Source organism: Anolis carolinensis, chromosome 1 (assembly GCF_035594765.1).
Source record: "Anolis carolinensis isolate JA03-04 chromosome 1, rAnoCar3.1.pri, whole genome shotgun sequence".
NCBI classification, from domain to species: Eukaryota; Metazoa; Chordata; class Lepidosauria; order Squamata; family Dactyloidae; genus Anolis; species Anolis carolinensis.
In genome coordinates, this window is record NC_085841.1 from 349285058 (window position 1) to 349307218 (window position 22161).

A 22161-nucleotide genomic window follows, 5' to 3' on the forward strand; every position below is an offset into this window, starting at 1 on the left:
GTCCAGGTCTGTTGGAAAATCAGGACAGTAAATAAAGGAATAACACTAAAAAAAGGGGGAATTCCAGACAAGACACAATCAGGGCCAGCTAGGTAATCACCTCCTAACAAAGGATTCCCCTCAGCCAGGAAGCAGCCAGGCTTTGAAACTGAAAGACCAGATCTGTTGGAAAATCAGGACAATAAATAAAGGCACAAAACTAAAAAAAAAACGGGAATTCCAAACAAGAAACAATCAGGGCCAAAAGCTAATCACCTCCCAAAAAAAGGATTTCCCCCAGGCAGGAAGCAGCCAGGCTTTGAAGCTGAAAGTCCAGGTCTGTTGGAAAATCAAGACAGTAAATAAAGGAACAACACTAAAAAAACCCCAGGGGAATTCCAGACAAGAAACAATCAGGGCCAGCTAGCTAATCAACCTCCTAACAAAGGATTTCCCCCAGGCAGGAAGCAGCCAGGCTTTGAAGCTGGAAGGCCATTGGATGCTAATCAAAGTCAATTGCAACATTCACACTTGCCTCCAACAGACAAGAGTTCTTTCTCCCACCCTGGACATTATTCCACAGATACATAAACCCCACTTTTCCTAGTTTCCTAGACCATACAACCTCTGACGAGGCCTACTATAGATGTCGGCGAAACGTCAGGAGAGAATGCTTCTGGAACATGGCCAATACCGCCCGGAAAACTCACAGCAACCTCTTATTATAATAATATGTGTAGTATATTTTAATTAATGGCACGCACTTCTAGTTGCAATGAGACTTTAGAGGTGGGCTTAACTAAACTAACTCCTTCCCTCTTTGTTTTGAATGTTTTATGATTATCTATGTACTGTATTATTTCTCTGTCTGTCTGTCTATGTCTCTTTCTCTCTTTCTTTCTTTCCTTGTGTCAAGGCAGGCACAAGGCAGGCGAGCTGGGCTCCCATCGCGCTGTCTCATTGGGCGTCATGCTCGCCAAGCCCCAACCCACGTAGAGGAAAGGCGAGACGCCTCTCCACCAAACCCTCTCCACGAACGGAAGCGCCGGGCCGGCTTTGACGGACAGCGGGGCCCGGCCAATAGGAGCGAGGGACGGCTTCCCAAAATGTGGGGGCGGCCAATGGGAGGGGGAGGGGGGCAGGGCTGGTGGGGAGGCTCAGCAGTCCGGGTTGACAGTGGACCGAGTCCCCCTCAGTTTTGCGTGGAAGGGAAAAAGAAGAAGAAGAGATGAGCGTCAAAGTTGGAGGCGGCTGCTTTTGGGGCGCAAACTGAAAAAGCAGAAAACAAAGGATTGGGAAGCAGAGGAGGAAGGAAGCGGGAGAGAAGAATCCTTGGAACCTGCAACAAAAGCGAGAAAGGATACAGTTTCCAGCTAACTTTCCATTGGCGGCTTCTTTCCTCATCCACAGAAGAGAAAAGGAGATTGTGCTGTTATTATTTCCCTACTTTTTACCCTCCCTCTTCCTTTTGAAAGAGGAGTATCTATTCTTTCCTCCACTTTGTGCCCTCTGTTTTGGATTTTTCTCCAACTTTGGCTTCCTGATCCCCTTCTCCCATGCCAGCCATGATCGAAAAAGGCCCAGAGGTTTCAGGGAAACGGAGGGGTCGGAACAACCAGGCGGGCAGCAATGCCAATTCCGCCTCCTCGGCTGCTGCTGCTGCTGCTGGTGGTGGTGGTTCTACTGCTGCTGCTGCTTCCTCCACCCCCAACCCCACCACCAGCAACAATAGTGGGAATAATAAAAGTTTGGTCCCCATTGGAGCGGCAGCAACAGCGACGACGGCCGTGGCTCCCAATGGGAACAGCAGCAGCAACAACTCCTGGGAAGAAGGCAGCTCGGGCTCCTCCAGCGACGAGGAACAAGGTGAGTCTCTGTTCTTGGCAAAGGCCCACTCCCCAAAAGCAGGCAGGGAGGGAGGGAGGAGGGAGCCAGACTTGCCGCCTTTCCTTCGCAACACATCTCAACTCTTCGATGGATGGATTCAAGGAATGTTATTCAGAGCCTAGTGAGCAGGATCCTCAAGGGTACACATACACCCAACAGACAATGAGCCTGAGCTTCCTAGAATAGTTTCTGTAGTTGTGTGTCTTCTAAGTGTTTCATAATACAAGCATGTCTTAGGTTAGTGCTTGTTTTAGAATTTTAGAGACCCCGTTCAATCCTTCGCTATGGAGGAACCCACCATCTATATTATTATTATTATTATTATTATTATTATTATTATTATTATTATTATTGTGATAGAGTTGGAAGAGACCCCCAAGGGACATCCAGTTCAACCTTCCACTATGGAGGAACCCACCATCTATATTATTATTATTATTATTATTGTGATAGAGTTGGAAGAGACCCCCAAAGCCCCTCTAGTCCTACCCCAGCCAGCCAGGCAGGAACACACAATTTATTATTATTATTATTATTATTATTATTATTATTATTATTATTTTCATCATCCTAGAGTTTGAAGGAACACCAAGGGCCATCTAGTCCAACCCCATCCAGCCAGACAGAAACACACAATTTATTGTTATTATTATTTTCATCATCATAAGAGTTTGAAGAAACACCAAGGGCCATCTAGTCCAACTCCATCCAGCCAGACAGAAACACACAATTTATTGTTATTGTTGTTGTTATTAATTATTTTCATCATCATAGAGTTTGAAGAAACACCAAGGGCCATTTAGTCCAACCCCATCCAGCCAGACAGGATCACACAATTTATTATTATTATTATTATTATTATTATTATTATTATTATTTTCATCATCATAGAGTTGTAAGAAACACCAAGGGCCATCTAGTCCAACCCCATCCAGCCAGACAGGAACACACAATTTATCACCATCATGATCATCATTGAGTTTGAAGAGACACCAAGGGCCATCTAGTCCAACTCCAGCCAGCCAGACAAGAACACACAAATTATTATTATTATTATTTTCTTCATCATAGATCATCATCATCATCATCATCATAGAGTTTGAAGAGACACCAAGGGCCATCTAGTCCAACCCCATCCAGCCAGACAGTAACACACAATTTATCACCATCATGATCATCATTGAGTTTGAAGAGACACCAAGGGCCATCTAGTCCAACTCCAGCCAGCCAGACAAGAACACACAAATTATTATTATTATTATTTTCTTCATCATAGATCATCATCATCATCATAGAGTTTGAAGAGACACCAAGGGCCATCTAGTCCAACCCCATCCAGCCAGACAGGAACACACAATTTATCACCATCATGATCATCATTGAGTTTGAAGAGACACCAAGGGCCATCTAGTCCAACTCCAGCCAGCCAGACAAGAACACACAAATTATTATTATTATTATTTTCTTCATCATAGATCATCATCATCATCATAGAGTTTGAAGAGACACCAAGGGCCATCTAGTCCAACCCCATCCAGCCAGACAGGAACACACAATTTATTATTATTATTGTTATTATTATTATTTTCATCATCATCATCATAGAGTTTGAAGAGATACCAAGGGCCATCTAGTCTAACCCTATCCTTGCCAGGAATGCACAATCTATTGTTGTTACTGATATTACTATTATTACTAGGATCATCAAGTTGGAAGAGAGCCCTCCAACTTGATCCTAATAATAATAATAATAATAATAATAATAATAATAATAATAATAATAGCAACAATAGATTATATATTCCTTCCTGTCAGGATGGGGTTAGACTAGATGGCCCTTGATGTCTCTTCAAATATGGTGTCTCATCTACGTAGTCCAACCCCACTCTGCTACGCAGGAACACACAATTCATCATCATCATCATCATCATCGAAGAGATACCAAGGATCATCTAGTCTAACCCCATCCTGCCAGGAAGGAATACAACATCTATTGTTGTTTTTGTTGTAATTATTATTATTGATAATAATAGGATCTTCAAGTTGGAAGAGAGTCCCCCAAGGGCCATCTAGACCAACCTCATCCTGTTAGGCAGGAACACACAATTCATCATTATTATTCTCATCATCCTCATCATCATCGTCGAGTTGGAAGAGACATAAATGGCCATCTAGTCCAGGCATGAGCAAACTTCGGCCCTCCAGGTGTTTTGGACTTCAATTCCCACAATTCCTAACAGCTTCCTGGGTGTTATGAATTATGAGAGTTGAAGTCCAAATCACTTGGAGAACCGAAGTTTGCCCATGCCTGCTGTAGTCTAACTGCCTGCTGTAGCCAGGCAGGAATACACACTATTATTATTATTATTATTATTATTATTATTATTATTATTATTATTATTATTATTATTAGGATCAGAGTTGGAAGAGACCCCCCTCAAGGGCCATCTAGTCCAACCCCATTCTGCCAGGCAGGAATACACAATTTATTTATCACAGGTTGGTTCATAAAGTCTACCAGTATTTAAACTCTAAAATCAGGACTGTAAATAAAGAACACCATTCTGAAAACAGAGGAATTCCAGACAAGAAACAATCAGGGCCAGTTAACTTCTCCCAACAAAGGATTCCCTTAGGCAAGAAGCATCCAGGCTTTGAATCTGCAAGGCCATTAAATGCTAATCAAGCTGGCAACATTCACACTTGCCTCAAACAGACAAGACTTCTTTCTCCCAACCTGGACTTTCCACAGATATATAAATCCCTCTGGCCTAGTTTCCAACAGACCTCACAACCTCTGAGGATGCCTGCCATAGATGTGGGTAAATGTCAGGAGAGAATGCTTCTGCAACATGGCCATACAGCCTGGAAAACAACCCAATTTATTATTATTCTCATCTTCAGCCTCATCATCATCATAGAGTTGGAAGAGACCCCAGGGGCTATCTAGTCCAACCCTATGCTGCCAGGCAGGAATACACAATCTTCTATTATTATTATTGTTGTTGTTGTTGTAATCATAGAGACACCAAGGGCTATCTAGTCCTACCCCACCTTGCCAGACAGGAAATACACTCAATCAAAGCACTCCCATTTAGTCTCAATTTAAAAACTTCCAGAAGAGGAGACTCAATCATTCTCTAATGCAGATTTAGTGTGATTAGATTTAGTTTGATTAGATGTAGATGTCTTAATGTTAGGTATTATGAAAATCTGCCTCTTTTGGTATTGTCTTTATTTTTTTTGTTTATGTTAAATAGTTCAGTGGGAGGTTTCCTCCCTTTTTGCTTTCCACTCTGGTCCATTTCAAGATTTGACTTGGAAGCCCAAACTATATAGAGTTTGATCTTCTTTCTTTCTTTCTTTCTTTCTTTCTTTCTTTCTTTCTTTCTTTCTTTCTTTCTTTCTTTCCCTCCTATGTCCATTGCAAGAGTTGATTGGGAGGTCCACGCCAAATAGTGGATGTTTCTCTCCCACCTATTTAGTCCTTTCTATCTTTCCCTACCTCAAGTTCTTGGGATGATACAACAAGGTTAACTTGACTTTTATTATTCTTTGAAACCAGGAGGAGGAGGCATGCGAGTGGGACCCCAGTATCAAGCCGTTGTCCCTGACTTCGACCCTGGTAAGTCCTTTATTTTGTAGTTTTGTATATATATTTTATATATATATATTTAAATTTTATATGTAAAATATATCAAATATATAAAATATTTTAAAAACAGACTTTGGGTTGTATTAATGTTGAATGACCCAAAGGGCTTAACTGTGTGTTTTTAAAAATCATTATACACCACTTGAACTGCCATGGCTCAGTGCTAGGAGCTGTAATTTCCTAAAGCTTCAGCACTCTTTTAACAGTGAAGGCAAAAACCTTGTAAAACTACAACTCCCATAATTCCATAGTGCTGAGCCCACGGCAGTTACAAAAGTGGTGTCAAAGTGCATTAAATGAATCCAGTGGGACTTTCCCTTCCTTCCCTTTCTCCTTCTCTCCCGCCCATCCAGCTCCATTGCAAGGGTTGACTGGGAAGCCCATAACCTCATAACATTCAATGGGCCTCCCTCCCCCTTCTTTTTCCTCCCACTCAGTCCTTGACTGGTTTCCTCCTTTTTTGTGAGCTTTCATTTCTCTAAGGAGCTTCCTTCCTTTTGTTAGACTTGGAGGCCTGTTATCAAGAAACCTCTCCCTCGACCCTGACCCTCCTGTGTGTGTAATGTGTGAATATTCACCCTGGCGTCCAAAGGAAGAACAGCAACAAATGCGTATTTTGGGGATGGGGGATGAGGAGAGGTTTTGTGTTGGGGGGGGGGGGGGGGGCAATGTGCCACATGTCTCGAGGAAATGTTGGTTTTCATGCAAGGTTTTAAAAAATGTTTTACTTCTTTGAGATCTATTCAGAATGCCATCCTTTTCCCTTCCCTCCTTTCCTTCCGCCCATTTTTGCAAAGCTGAGATGAAAGGAGTTCTGATGAAACCGTAGGCTTTACCTTTTTTATCTCCTTCACTCCCTTTTTTTTCTCCTCCTGATTTTCAGGTGTGGCTACTCTTTTCCTATTCACACTGGAGGGAAAGAGGGAGGAGCCGCGGGTCCTTTTATGAAAATCGGGTGCCAGTCTGCTCCTGTCCGACTCCTCCCCTTCCAACATAATGATTTTACATGCAATTGACCTAAATCCAATTACTTTCAAAAACACAGGAGTGGTTTATAGCATTGAATTTTTTCCCCAAAATAAATAAAAAGAGTTGTTGGAGAGCATGAGGAATTTCCCACTTTTCTAGCTTTTAATGATTTAGGGTGAAGAATGGACAGAAAAAAGGAAAGAAAGGCGAGCAAATCAGTTCAAGCGAACTGAAGTCTTTCCAAGGGGGAGGGACTGTTTTGCAGGTTGGGAGAGAAGCAAAGAAAGAATAGATTTTGTTGAGCCAGAAAGAGATGGAGAGAGAGAGAAAGAGAAAGAGAGAGGCAGAGGCCTTTCAAGGGAAGAGTTCCTCTTGATTCTCTTCTCCCTGGGAATGTGATATTATGGATGAAGAATGAGAAGCAAGAATAAAATTACTTCAGATTTCTGTTTTTATTCAGCATAGTGAGATGTGTTTAAATGTTTCACTTCCATGGCTGGGAAGGAAGAGAAGCCACTCTCTTCTTAGTAGCCATCCACGTTTCTGTTCCCTTTCCAATTTTCTTTAAGCTTAATTTAAAATAATACAGGGAGAAACGGAGCAAACAAAGGAATTCAAGTGTTCCTGTAAGGCAGAGAATTTTTTTTTGTAAGTGCTTCACTTTTCTATACACTGTGAAAGCAGGGTTGGTATTTTTATTTTTAGAAAGAGGCCTGTACTTCCTTAGTTCTGAAATGTAAACAGTTTTAATTGTCTCGTTGTAACTGTGGGTTAACAGTGTCTTATAAAACAAAATGCCCTCAACAGTTTTCGTCTCTGCATTAAAGCTGACTCTAGCCTGTTAGCGACCAGTAATTGCATCCCTTGTTTCTCAACTCTTAAAAAAGAAAACTATCTTACACACAAAAATCCGATCTTCTATATAAAATTGCATGCTTTTCTTTTTATAGTATGACCCGACGGGACTCCTGATAATTGATTTTTCTAAATTGCTGACTATTATAACGGGCAGTGTATACAGCAAGTGCAGGCTGAATAAGGCAGTCATGGCTTGGAACAGGACTGGGGCTCATGTGGCTCTCCAGATGTTGATGGGCTATAAGTCCCAGCAGCCTTATCTGGTAAAGCTAGTTGTGCGGAATGCTGGGAGGTGCCGTTCCATAATATGTGGTGGACTATTAGGTACCGCTCCAGCGGAAACGTAATAGCGCTCCATGTAGTCATGCTGGCCACATGACCTTGGAGGTGTCTACGGACAATACCGGCTCTTCAGCTTAGAAATTGAGATGAACACCAACCTCCAGAGTCGGGCACGACTGGACTTAATATGAGGGGAAAACCTTTACCTACATTATTCCCACTTTTCATTTACAGAACTGCTGTTCATGTTATCTAGTGTGGAGGCTAATATTTCTCCACCCAGCATGTCACAAACTGACAACATACTTGTCCATATTTTTATTGTTGGGCTGTTTTCTTTCTTTTCTGGCAAACTTGACGTAGACCAGCTGATGATGGCTTGCTAACTTTGAGCAATAGAGTCCTGTAGTTGAAGGTGACCCTTTGGTCTCATAGTCCAGGGGTGGACAATTGTGTCCCTCCAGATGACCCATAGCTCGAATCACTGCCAATAAGTACAACCAATTGTGGGAACTGCAGGCGAAAAACCTCTGCATATTTGTGTATCCTTAATCTCATCAAGGAGTCCCGGTGGTGAAGTGTGTTAAAGCACTGAGCTGCTGAACTTGCAGACCGAAAGGTCCCAGGTTCAAATCCTGGGAGCGGACTGAGCGCCCGCTGTTGCTCCAGCTTCTGCCAACCTAGCAGTTCGAAAACATGCCAATGTGAGTAGATCAATAGGTACAGCTCCAGTGGGAAGGTAACGGCGTTCCATGCAGTCATGCCGGCCACATGACCTTGGAGGTGTCTACGGACAACGCCGGCTCTTCGGCTTAGAAATGGAGATGAGCAACCCCCAGAGTCAGACATGACTGGACTTAACGTCAGGGGAAACCTTTACCTTTACTTAATCTCATCAAACTACCTGATCGATACAGGAAATCAAGAGGCAGAAAGTTCAGCTTCTGCATGAAGACCTCTGGTGCTGGTCTTGCCTCACCTGGTACAGGTTGACCATTGGAATTCCAAAATTTTCTAGAATCCAAAATTGTCCATTTGGGTGGCTGAGATGGTGACACATATCCAATGTATATAAAGTGCTTAAAATGGTGTTTGACAAATTACCTTCAGCCCCTGTGCATCAGGTGTGTATAAAACAACTGAATTTTGTGCTGAGGCTGAAATCCCATCTCCAAGATATTTCTTTATGTATATACAAGTATTCCAAAATTTGAAAAAAATCCACTTTTGGATACCAAACCTGTAATGAGCCCCCTTGTCAAACTGCTCTCACCTTTCAGACATTGTAAAGTTTAACCAATATTTACCCTTTTCTGGATTTTCTGTCTTAGGAGCTCAGTGTCCAGAGGTTATGGATACTTTTAAATAGTACCTATTATAAATTTTATTTGTTTTATATGATGTGTTAAATTGGGTTATTTTTATATTTGTATATGATGTTTAGTTAATTATTTATTGTGCACTGATGTATTTGTATTGGTTTTAAATTTTGCATGCTGCTTTGAGACCTACCCATGAGAGAAAAGCGGAATAGAAATGAATTAATAATAATAATAATAATAATAATAATAATAATAATAATAATAATAATAATAATAAATAAGGCTCATGATAATGTAGTGTTAGCTGCTGGATGAGAGAGAATGATTTTTGGCCCTCTACTTACAAGTTCAAATTCTTTTAAACGGCTTGTTTTCCAGCTTGCTGATGGCTTTGCTACTTTAAGTCCATTTCAAGCCTGGTCTGAAGAACTAGAGTCGTGCTACAGACAGTGTCAGAATAGTTTAGAATGCAGTAGAACCTTTGACTTAGAAAGTGTATTTTATTAAATCAGTCTGAAATCATATTGGCATTTTTGCAGCCGCATCACACTAGTGACTCACGTTCAGCATGTGTCAAACTATTCTCCTGAAATTGTTTTCAGGTATAATGTGTACTTATTGTACAAAGTCAGGAAACCCCAACCCATTTGATATGTGCATGTGCTCTAAATGCACATCTAAATGATATGTATATTGCGCTCTGCAGAAATAAGTTTTAGACTGTATCTTTTGCAGTTAGATGAGACTAGATTTTTATCAACAATATTTTAATCTCCCATTTGTTTGTTAAATGACCACTGTAAAGTTAGCATTAATATTTAGGATTTTTGCATTTCTGTTCCTCCACATATCCTTCCCACTCTTAACGTGTATAAATATCTACTATGTGGGACGTTTTAAGTGTGCTGCAGTCCCTGGATGAAATTTGTCATTCATAGGGCAACAAACTCTTTATAGTATTTTCTGCAACAGACTAGCATGGCTACCCATGCCCTTTATCCCAGAAAACTCCTTATGTTCGCTACCTTGAGTCTGGTAGCTCATTCTGTCAAGGTCATTTTTAATTTTATTCTTTTTTTTTTTACAATATATATAATACAACAGTAGAACAATAAATCACCACCATCTAAAATCCAGCTTTTATCTTGTCTAGCTTCCCTTTCCTCTTCTTTTCTTTCTTGTTATCCATTGTCAGTGAATTTGATGAGGATCATTCAATTTTTCCGTCGTTATCATTGACAAAAGGAGCCCCCAGTGGCGCAGTGGGTTAAACTCTTGTGACAGCAGGACTGATGACTTGAAGGTTGGGTTGCTGACCTGAAGGTTGCCGGTTCGAATCCTGTTCGGGGAGAGCATGAATGAGCTCCCTCTATCAGCTCTAGCTCCATGCGGGGGACACAAGTATGGTAAAAACATCAAAACATCCGGGCGTCCCCTGGGCAACGTCCTTGCAGATGGCCAATTCTGTCACACCAGAAGTGATTTGCAGTTTCCCAAGTCACTCCTGACACACACAAAAATGACAAATGTAAACGGCGCTCCATGCAGTCATGCCGGCCACATGACCTTGGAGGTGTCTACTGACAACGCCGGCTCTTCGGCTTAGAAATGGAGATGAGCACCAACCCCCAGAGTCAGACATGACTGGACTTAATGTCAGGGGAAACCTTTACCTTTACCTTAAACCTCACTTCAGCAATAAAATTTTCAAACTTTCTGACCTACCTGTATGTTTTCAACAGTACCTTTCCTTCATTAAATGGAACTGACTCCTTACTTAAGAGTGTAGTTTCAGGCTATATATGCAAAAATAAATGTGATGTGCTTAGCTTCATTCCCCAGTCTGCAATGTAGAGAATAAATAATGCTGACCTACCTTAATAGGTTGTTGTAAGGATCACTGAGAACACATGTGGCATGTATTAGTCTTTCAAAGAGCTGCATAAAGGCTAATTGTATTATGAAATATGGGATTACTGGCTTCACCCTGAAGTCTGAATGCTTCCTTTTGAATATAACAGAATATTTTCAAATTCATTTTCTCTGTCCTCTTCCAAATCTTGCACCATCACATCTACATCCCGCCTTGTCTTTCAGGATCTCAAGTCAACACTTATGTCGTGAGGTTGATGACTTGACCTGTGTTTTCCCAATCTTATATGGTGATTTACTACACTAGTCTCACACTGATATACTCCTCCTTGATGTTTGGTTTAGGAAATTGCATGAACCTGGCATAATGGTTCTGTCTTGTGGCAAATATCACATGTTTGTTTGTAGGGCTGCACGTATGAAAGGGAGGGCAAGGTGTGGCGATGGTAAAACTAGGCAGATGCCTTCATTTCTTGTTCTTGTGTGCCTTCAAATCATTTATAATGGAAAACCTAAGGCAAACTTCATAGCATTTTCTCAGGCTGAGAGAGTGTGACTCACCCAGTTGGTTTCCATGACTGAGTGGGAATCAAACCCTGGCCTCCAGAGTTGTGCAACACTGAAACCACTATACCAGGCTGCCTCTTGTATCTTCATTACATATAATTAAAATGGAACATGTATCTTAACCACACATAACTAATGTGTTAATGGCCACCTTAGCTGATGTTGACAATTGTAGTTTGGAGGGCATCAGGGAAAGCCAGTCTTAAAATATGATTATTTTGGTTTAATGTCTTTTTGATACTTGAATTGACAGTCTTGGTGCCTACCTGTAGTCTTCGCCAAACATTTGTTGAACAAAGTGTCTTCAGTCTTGCTGCATTAAACGTTGGTCATTGTCATTTGAACTTGCATGGAGAAGTGGCCCCCAGAGTGATGCTATGATGAAGACAAATTATGGTTTTTAATAGGTTAAAGGTCCTGTGATGGTTTCCCATCCTCCCATCTAGAACTGTAGAGTTGTCTAGGAAAAGAGGCTAATATGGTCACTTATAATAATACAGTAATAAAACTTTACTTGTATTCTGCCCTATCTCCCCTCGGGAACTCACTTGAAAAGTTATTTTTTGGAACTACAGCTGCCAGAGCAACAACTGGGGTTTGTAATAAAAGAAAAACAATGTTTTTACTTCCTGGGTTTTGTGTCGATGGTAACTAGCTCCATAGAGGTTTCATATTTTTTTTAATTTATTGAATGTATGCTTCTTATTTCTCCTGGTTTGGGATCAAAGGTGGCATGAATAACAAGAAGGACCTAAGACTAAGTTGTGTTGTATGCTACCCAAGTGCCCCTGATTGCACACGCACATGCAGCATTAGTTGATGTCTGATTGAACTTCGTGTTTTAGTACTTGTTGCTCTGCTTCATTGAATTTCTGGCAAGGAAGTGGAGAGCTGTGCTGGTGAAGAAGACAGGCCTTGATCCTTATGGTGGTTGTGTGCCTCATGTGGTCTGACTGAATACAAACAAACAAACAACTAGACATGATATGAGGCATTGCTGGTATAACTGGTGGCCTCCATGTAGGAATGCAATGATATCCCTCTGGATATTGGTGTAAAGAATTGTTCAAGATACTGATACATTCCTCTAAAATAGATGGATGTGTTTCATTAGCTATAATGATTTGCAAACTTCTCAGGTACGTGTATGAAATAGCTAAATATATACAGAGTTTAGAAGAATTATTTTTTCGGACAACAACTTCCAGAATTTCTAGAGGTAAGGGAGTGCTGTGGTTTGTAGTTAAAACAATACTTTTCCATACTTTGAAATACTGTAGTTATAGACAGCAACTAAATTGTGAATAATTGTAACTTGATATCCACAAAAGTTTTGTTTTGTTTTGCATGGAGAGGCTATTGTTTTTCTACACACAACCAAAAGGTTAAATATGATATTTTTTTAAAAAATCAGTGGCTACTGGTAATTTTATTGTGAATACCAAGCCTATGAAAACAAAACTAAGGTGAGAGACATATAGACCATCCCCCCAAACATATGTTCAAAATGTGAGTAACATCAGGAGCAGAGTGCACAAAGATGGTTAGTGTAGAAGTAATCATGAACAGATCAGTATCAGTTTTTTAAAAAAAACGCATAACAAAGTCATAGTCTGTGGTGCACATCTTGTTCACTGTTCAGAGTAAAATCAGAAGAAGAAAATGCAACTCCTTGGACACTTTTATCACTCCTCGTTGATGTGAATAGATATCCTTGTGAAAAACGGGATGTTGAAAAGTTCTTAATTTTGCCAATGGAATAGTGTTCCCTTGAGAAGGCTTGGTGTAACATGATGTGCGTTGAGATGACACTGTAAAATTTCTGGCTTATTGTGAATAATCCTACATAATGCTCAGTGATTTTCACCTGCCTCATTTTCCAGGTGAGCACTGTGAAAGAATCCATATACTTTAATATACTGTAATGTGGAAACCAGAATTATAGATTACTGTTAGAAATTGCACAGTTCCCAGCAGCACTAATTGCCTTGGATTTGATTCAAGGGGAAAGGAGGGATATTGAATAGTTACATTAGGTATGTAGATAGTTACCATATCAAATGGTGGGTAATCTTGAGAGAGTTCCAGTTCAGGGCCATGTGGACTAGAAGACAACATGATTTCCAAATCTACTTGTGACCCCTTTCTGTCTGAGAAAGATATATAGATATATAAAATGGGTATACAATCAATCATTTACTGATAATAAATCTGCATTTCAAGGCATGCTAAACAGGTTGATTTTCCTTTTTGCGGAGAGCAGGTGAAGCATTGTAGAGTCCATTGCATGCTGTTGCTAATAATGTTTTGTAAATGGATGGCATTCAGAAACCTTTTTACTGTTGCCATATTTTTCATGACCCAAACATTGAGCTAAAGGGACCCCATTTGGGGTCAGGAACCACACTTTAACAAACAGTGCCTTAGAGCAATTAGAGCAGTGGTTCTCAACCTGTGGGTCCCCAAGTATTTTGGCCTACAACTCGCAGAAATCCCAGCCAGTTTACCAGCTGTTAGGATTTCTGGGAGTTGAAGTCCAAAACATCTGGGGACTCACAGGTTGAGAACCACTGAACTAGAGTCATAAACAAGAGTTTGGTTTTGGGATATGTCTCTGGTTTCTTGGAGGAGAGTCAAACTAGAGTTTACACACTACAGTCAAGTTACAGAAAGAGAATCTCTGGTTTGTTTTAACTACTTCTGTTTGCAGTTGGGTTGATAGAGCTGCATGCATGAGTGACAGTAACAGATCTCGTTACGTCCGAACCATGCTAACATTTTGAGAATTCCCTATTTTATTCCGAGTTCATTCTTTTTGTAGTGGCCTTGTGGTGCTCAATTCTAGCTGTATGTTTTCTGTTGAATATAACTAGCTGTTCAGTGTCCTTCATCAAACGGTAGTGTACCTCAGCTCCCATTTAGGAGGATTTATTGCCCTGTTTCTTTCTGTGGCTGTGAACAGTTGCACAGAGGTGGTTATTCCTTGTGTGCCCTGATTTCCCCAGTAAATTACCCTCCGTGTTGGAGAAGAAAAGTTGTTTTGAAACCTTCAATTGAAGTTGGATTTCTTCTTTCCTCTGTTACCCTCCTGTCTCCAATTTGAGTTTTACTTTTTGATTTCTACTCACTTCTCTGTACTCTGTACCATTGGGTACTTTAAAGCATAATAGACTCAGTCTGGGAAAAAAATAGATTTGCTTGAGACATCCTACTAGGGGGTTCTGGACTAATATATTGTCCATCTCAGGCCATTCTAGTTTTTGCAGTTGTTTTGGGGATTTCAGAATATCTGTAGAAAAACCCTATATGTGCCCTGAACTCTTCAAAGTAACGGCAGGATATAAGTAGCATTTTTAAAAAAGAAAACTGTTTGGATGTGCTTAAAAGGTTAACGTTGCCCTACATTTGTTTGTTAATTCCAAGCAGAATAGACTGGTGTGTTAGTGGGAACTTGGTAAGTCAGCACTTATTTAAATTCTATTGAATCAATAAGTCTACTCTAGTTAGGACTAACAATTAGATTGGGGCAATTGTTTGGAACTAGTTTTTTTTTTTAAAAAAAAATCCTGCCTGTTCATTCCTTTCCTGAAAGCATTGGTGTTTATTTGGAGCCTCCCAGAGGTATGGCTGCTGGAAAAATTTGCCTGGCCTGCATTTTTTGCCATGAATCCACACATTCCAGACTAAAATGCAGCTTGGAATGCAGTTGCCCTTCATATTGTGCACTTCTTGATATTTTGTGACGAACTCAGCTCAGAAAAAACTACAAAGAAATGCATAATTTAGGAGATGCAGCATAGAGAAATGTGTAAACGGGGGTCAATGCATAAAGGGCTGTATATTTTATTGTTGTTGTTAAAAAGTTATAGAGAACTGAATGGCACTGACCTATGGCAAAGCACATGCTAAACGAAGTGGAAATACAGTTTAGTAAATGAATGTTTTTGAACTGCAGTTACAAGAGTCTCCCGCTTTTTCTTTATGCAGCTCTATATAGTTCAAAAAGTATTTTTTCCAGGTTGTTTGATCCATCATAGTGCAAGCACATTAATACTTGTCTATTTGGAACAGTGATAATAGTAATTTAATAGTGTTGTACACTTGAAGAACCTTTTATAACTTCCTAATGTGATTGCAAAGTTTTGGCAATACTTTAGAAAGATATGAGTGACATTTGCAATATATATATATTTTAAAAAAGAACAAAATTCTGAGAATGGAATATTCTCCATTGTATTTGTTACACTGGCTAAAATTCAGGATGTGGCTTCCTGTGTAGTATTATATTACTGTCTCTTTAAGAAAGAGGAGCATTGTGAATGCAGAGAGTGAAAGAAAGGAAAGCTGTGAAGAGAAGAATATGGGTGCAGTTCCACTTTATCACATGATAACTCGGAGTGGGGGCTGGTATTTGCAGTGTCAGTAACGAAATCATTTCCACTTGAAGAACGCAACAAGCACTTACATATTCAATTAAGCTCTGAGACAAGTTAGAAGTGGAACCAAATCTATTTGTTTGTAGTTCTTCTACTGAAAAATAAAATACACCTTATAATTCTGCACACAGCTATTTTAACGTTGTGCTTGGTGCTGCTTGGATAAGGCGGAACTTGAACCCACAGCCCAACCTCAGAGGCTTGCATCTGGCTGGTTCAAGAAGTTACAATCTGGTCTAAAAATATTATCAATTTTTTTAGAATTAGATGATGCTTTTGGGATGATGGCAGTTGACCTGTCCTGCATGACAGAATCCCATTCATATTTTGATGGCTTAGAGAACACCATTCCATTGTGTAAATATGCATTTAAACTTACTATATCCATGTTCCAGAAATCAGTAACACGTCCTGATTGCTCTGCATTGAAAGGAAATACTTGGCAACATTATTATACTTGACCTCCCTGATTAATAGAACTTATAGTTGGAATGTTCTTGGTAATGCTGAGGCTTAGCCTATTACGGGTTTCTGTCTATATGTATGTATGTATGTGTGTGTGTGTATATATATACACACACACACACACACACACACACACACACACACATACACACACACACACAGACTCACTTATCCAAGCTAAATGGGCCCGCAGAAGCTTGGGTAAGTGAATATCTTGGATAATAAGGAAGGATTAAGGAAAAGCCTATTAAACATCAAATTAGGTTATGATTTTACAAATTAAGCACCAAAACTTCATGTTATACAACAAATTTGACAGAAAAAGCAGTTCAATACGCAGTAATGTTATGTTGTAATTACTGTATTTACGAATTTAGCACCAAAATATCATGAAATATTGAAAACATTGACTACAAAAATGGCTTGGATTATCCAGAGGCTTGGATAAGCGAGGCTTGGATAAGTGAGACCCTACTCTCTCTCTCTCTCTTTCTCTCTCTCTCTCTCTCTCTCTCTCTGTGTGTGTGTGTGTGTGTGTGTGTATATATAGGTTGCTGGCAGTAGAATCTGGGAAATCTATGAACAGCTGTATTGTGTAGTGGTTTATTGCTGTGCTTCCCATGCTCTCAGATGTGGGACACTGGCAGTTTTGTTTCCTGGAACAGGTTGAACTCCTTATCTGGAATTCTCAAATCCAAAATTGTTTGCACGAGTGGCTGAAATAGTAATATCTTTGCTTCCTGGTGGTTCAGTGTACACAAACTTTGTTTCCATGCACACAAAATGTTTAAAATGCTGTGTAAATTGCCTTCAGGTGTATTTGTAGCATAACTGAATTTCATGTTCAGACTTGGTTCTCATCTCCAAGGTGTCTCATTATGAACATATATGAAAATGCAGGTACTTGGCCATATCCAAAACTCTTCAGGCCCCAAGCATATTGGAGAAGGGATACTCAACTTGGATCAGATTGAACTCAAATCGCTACAGATTGATTGGCAGTCAATAGTTTAAAGTGTTGGAGTGAAACTGAGGAGACCTCAGGCCCTTTGTGACTTTTAAGTTACTTGTTCTCTGTCTTAGGCTTTCCAACCTCAAATGGTTTTTTATGAAGATAAAGTGGGTTGATGAAGAATCGTATGTATCTCTAGTGCAGGCATGGGCAAAATTTGGCCATGGTAAGAGCTGTTTGGCAGTGGAATATGTTACCTCAGAGACTGGTGGAGCTTCCTTCTCTGAAGGTTTTTCAGCCGAGGCTGGATGGCCATCTGTTGGGAGTGCTTTGATTGTTTTTTCCTGAATGGTAGGAAATTGGTCCTTTCCAACTATGATTCTAGGTGTGTGGTTCTGGAGTTGTAGTCCAAAAAGAGCTTTCTAAGCTTTGCAAATAATTAACAGACACAATGAAATATTTTGGAGAAAGATGCTTTAGATTTCTATGTTTATGGTGAATAGTGGGAACTGACCGCCCCAGCACTGGAATGTCCTATGTGATGTGTCCCATGTATTTGTGTATGTAAGTAGAGAAGCTGTCTGTCATAAAAAAGGAGTGGGTTATTTATTTGCCATATTTATATCTCATCCTTCTCACCCCGAAGGGCTAGTCTCCACATGTTTATAGATGGTCTGAGTTTATTATCAAAAAGCCCAAAGTGTTTTGCCCAGTATATAAATTGATTGGCTTCTTCAAGATTTCAAATGCCTATATTAAAAACTTTTACAGAAGGGCAACACATAATTAAGATATATCAACAATACAGTAGAGTCTCACTTATCCAACATAAATGGGCCAGCAGAACGTTGGATAAGCGAATATGTTGGATAATAAGGAGGGATTAAGGAAAAGCCTATTAAACATCAAATTAGGTTATGATTTTACAAATTAAGCACTAAAACATCATGCTATACAACAAATTTGACAGAAAAAGTAGTTCAATACGCAGTAATGTTATGTTGTAATTACTGTATTTACGAATTTAGCACCAAAATATCACGATATATTGAAAACATTGACTACAAAAATGCATTGGATAATCCAGAACATTGGATAAGTGAGACTCTACTGTAATATTATTATACAATAAATGCAAGGTTAATGTTAGATTAAATATGTATGGTTTATTGGATCAATTGCAGAAATTTCAGGAACTACAAATATAATTTCTTTGTTAGCTGGACTAATAAGCAGTAAAAGCAAACAAGCTGTAGTGTTTTTACAATTATTGTTCATACATTTCAAGAGATGGTCAGTTACAAATGTGATACAAAGGCTTTTTGCAAGCAGACCATAGATATATTTGGACTGTTATTCTCATAGGGATTTTTTTGCAAGATTTTTTCAAAGGGGTTTGCCATTGCCTTCTTCTAAGGTTGAGGAAGTATGACTTGTCCAAGGTCACCGAGTGGATTTTCCAGGCTAAGAATTTGAATTGTAGTTTCCCAAAGTCCTAGTACAACACTCAAACCACTATTCCTCTCAGGCTCCTGGGAAATGATTTAAACTGGGGATGGGTAGCTTCTGATGTCTAAAGAGTTGTCTCTCTCCCCCCCCCTCAAAATATCTGATCACTTTCCAAAGCTCCTTATGACTTCTAATGGAAGCAGAGAACAAGTTTACTGATATTTCATCCCACACCTTTGGGAACCTTTTTTGCTTTTATCCATAAGTTATATTTGGCCCTGAGAAAGTTCCCTCCCAACTTTAAACCAAAGTTGGACCATCCTAAACATGTAATTACCTCAATTGGGCAAATAATCATGTTACAGGCTACAGCAGTGGTTCTCAACCTGTGAGTCTCCAGATGTTTTGGCCTTCAGTTTCCAGAAATCCGAACCGCTGGTAAACTGACTGGGTTTTCTGGGGTTGTAGGACAAAACAATTGGGAACCCAAGATGGACATATATTTATGTTATAGTAAAGATCTACCAGGGAAATATAAAAAAGAACAATTACCAGGGTATTGTTGAGGGAAAGTGTAGGCTGGGCAAGTATTCATGCTTTTCTAAAAACTTGAATCTTGCATGTAGTCGCCTCTTAAAGCTGTGTTGTGATTCACTCTGAACCAATAAGGTATTTCTCTATTTATAACCTTGTTTCTCAGGCTCCCTAAATGGTTTACAGCAAATTCAAATGTGTATAAAATTACACAAGGTGAAACCAGGTTGAGCCAAAGAGCTCCTCAATAGAACATCAGCAGAATTTCTGTATCTGCAGAAAAAGATCAGAGCTTGCAATCCCAGAGCATTTATCTTAACTTCTTTTAGTTATGGATGGAGAAAACATGGCTCATGACGAACATCTTTGAAGCCTTCAGGGATGGTCCAACACCTTCCATTGATTTTTTAAAAAACTAAAAATACTTCCCATTCCTCTTTAAATGCCCTTGTAGGACATCGAGGGATATTTCGGTAATTTTTACCATCCTCTCACAAGGATGTCGAATACTAGGCTGTTTTTCAATCAAGGAAGTTTATTGGAAGTTGTCTTCCTAGCTGGAGTTAATGAAGTTGTCTTTTGGTTTTAACTTCTTGGGGCAAAAACTGTACAACTTAAAAAGAATGTACTAAAAGTACTATGAAGAATTGGGTGATTTTGAGTTGAAATATATATATTGAAAATGGGGACTAAGTCAAATCTCTCCAAAGTCCACGAGAGGCACATGTGGCTTCCAAACCCAGTGGTTGCTCATATCTGATCTTCATGAGTTCACCATCTCCATCCTACCTAAATGTAACTTCCTAAGATCTACCTAAAAGGGAAGAATGTTGTTGCCATGTTCATCTTCTGTTTAATGATGTAAGATGGATCATTTTTAAAAGAACAAATGAGAAGGCTTTGTAAATTGGATAACGTTTACATGATTGGGTTGCAGTGAGTTTTCCAGGCTGTATGGCCATGTTCCATAAGCATTCTCGCCTGATGTTTCGCCCACATCTATGGCATGCATCCTGAGGTTGTGAGGTCTGTTGGAAACTAGGCAAGTGGGGTTTATATATCTGTGGAAAGTTCAGGTTGGGAGAAATAACTCTTCCTTGTTGGAGGCAAGTGTGAATGTTGCAACTGGCCACCTTGATTAGCAATGGAAAACCTTGCAGCTTCAAAGCCTGGATGCTTCTTGTCTGGGGGAATCCTTTGTTAGGAGATGTTAGCTGGCCTTGATTGTTTCCTGTTTGGAATTCCCCTGTTTTCTGAGAGTTGTTCTTAATTTACTGTCCTGATTTTAGAGATTTTTTAATACTGGTACAATATTTAATATAATTTACATGATTGTAGCATATCTAGATTGGCTTTGGAGTATCATGTTGACTGAAGTTGGAGCATTCATAGAAATATAGTTGACCCTTCACATTTGTGGTTTTAACTTTCCCAGGTTTGATTATTAGTTAATCATAGATTCATAGTGGAACACCTAGAAATTCCTACAGAGATGTTTTCTCAGGTAAAAAAACCCCAAATTTCTTTATTCACGTATTTTCACTTTCAGTGTAGTCCTATGCCCATAACCTCAGGGAATGTGCAGGGCTGACTGTAATTGAATTATATTATTGTTGTTAAGCAGCTCATTATTAGAGAGCAGGAAGATCTAGAAACATACCATTTTTCTTTTTTGCCTAGTGAGATATGCAACGTGTTTTATTTATTGGCTAAGAAGTCAGTGGAGCCCCCAGTGGTGCAGCGGATTAAACCGCTGAGCTGCTGAATTCATTGACCCGAAAGGTCAGTGAATCGAATCTGGGGAGCGGGGTGACCTCCTGCTGTTAGCCTCAGCTTCTGCCAGCTTAGCAGTTCGAAAACATGCAAATGTGAGTAGATCAATAGGTAGCGCTCTGGTGGGAAGGTAATGGCACTCTATGCAGTCATGCCGGCCACATGACCTTATCTATGGACAACGCCGGCTCTTCAGCTTAGAAATGGAGATGAGCACCAAATCCCAGAGTTGGATACTAGACTTAATTTCAGGGGTAAACCTTTACCTTAAGAAGTCAGTGTGATTGAAACCTTGAAGCCACTTTTTGACTTTTATGCAGAGAAAAATGCAGAATATAAATAAACATAATAATAATAGCATGGAAATCTTAACTCTGACTAAGGTGTGCAAAAAGTTTTGTGCTGCACATGTTGCTTGATTCTATTGCATTGTTGGTCAAGGATTGGACTGCTCCCTATTAGAAAGTGCGGTACCCGCATCCACCGTCAATAGCAGAAAAAGCTCAGTACAGAGTCTGCAACTATGAAAATATTAGCGATGATCCTCTATATTTTTAAAAACAGCATTAAGTATACACCAGTGTAGCTGTACACTTTGGCCTTAAGCTCACCAGTTGCACAACAGTAATTTGCTCCCAGTCAAAGGTGTTTGAAAGGGCTTTGCATTTGCGCTTGGGGAATTATTTGCTGCTCTGGTAATTAAATGGTTCAATATGCTTTTAGTCTTTAAATTATTCTTATTCCATCTGATTTGAATTATAACCTAAGATCCTTGGATATAGGATAGGATACAAACACTTTAATTAAATAAATTCAATTGATAGTACCTCCCTATGCCCCAGAGCTTAGGGATTTACAAGTGTGATTTACATAAGAGTTTTCATTTATGCATTTTCTTCTTTTTTACAGGGTTTACAGTTTTATCATTCTAGATTTAGATACTAATTTCTACAGAAGTCTCCAAGTTTAGATCTAACTTACTTTTATGACTTTCGCTGAAAACAGGTTTTAAGCATGATTGACGCTATGTACCACCTTGTAATCTTTCCTCCAGAGAGAGAAAGAGATGCAGATAGAGCTATAGAGAGACTTTTCTTTGGCCCGCAATGCAGAGTAATAAAGGATATAATATGTAGTTTGGCTGCTATAAGCCAAATTCCC

At 39.6% G+C, this 22161-nt stretch overlaps 1 protein-coding gene across 2 annotated transcripts in view; it reads left to right on the forward strand.

Annotated features, from left to right (window-relative positions):
* The first annotated feature begins 1109 nt into the window (after positions 1-1109).
* Positions 1110-22161, forward strand: part of rcor1 (REST corepressor 1) — a 173636-nt gene continuing 152584 nt past the window's right edge. Inside the window, exons 1-2 of one of the 2 annotated variants that reach the window (XM_003224059.4) lie at positions 1110-1845; positions 5432-5491. In XM_003224059.4, coding sequence (XP_003224107.2) covers positions 1536-1845; positions 5432-5491 — 370 coding nt within the window. In that variant the 5' untranslated portion in view covers positions 1110-1535. The remainder of the gene's footprint in view (positions 1846-5431; positions 5492-22161) is intronic. The other variant, XM_008115749.3, reaches the window with a different exon arrangement.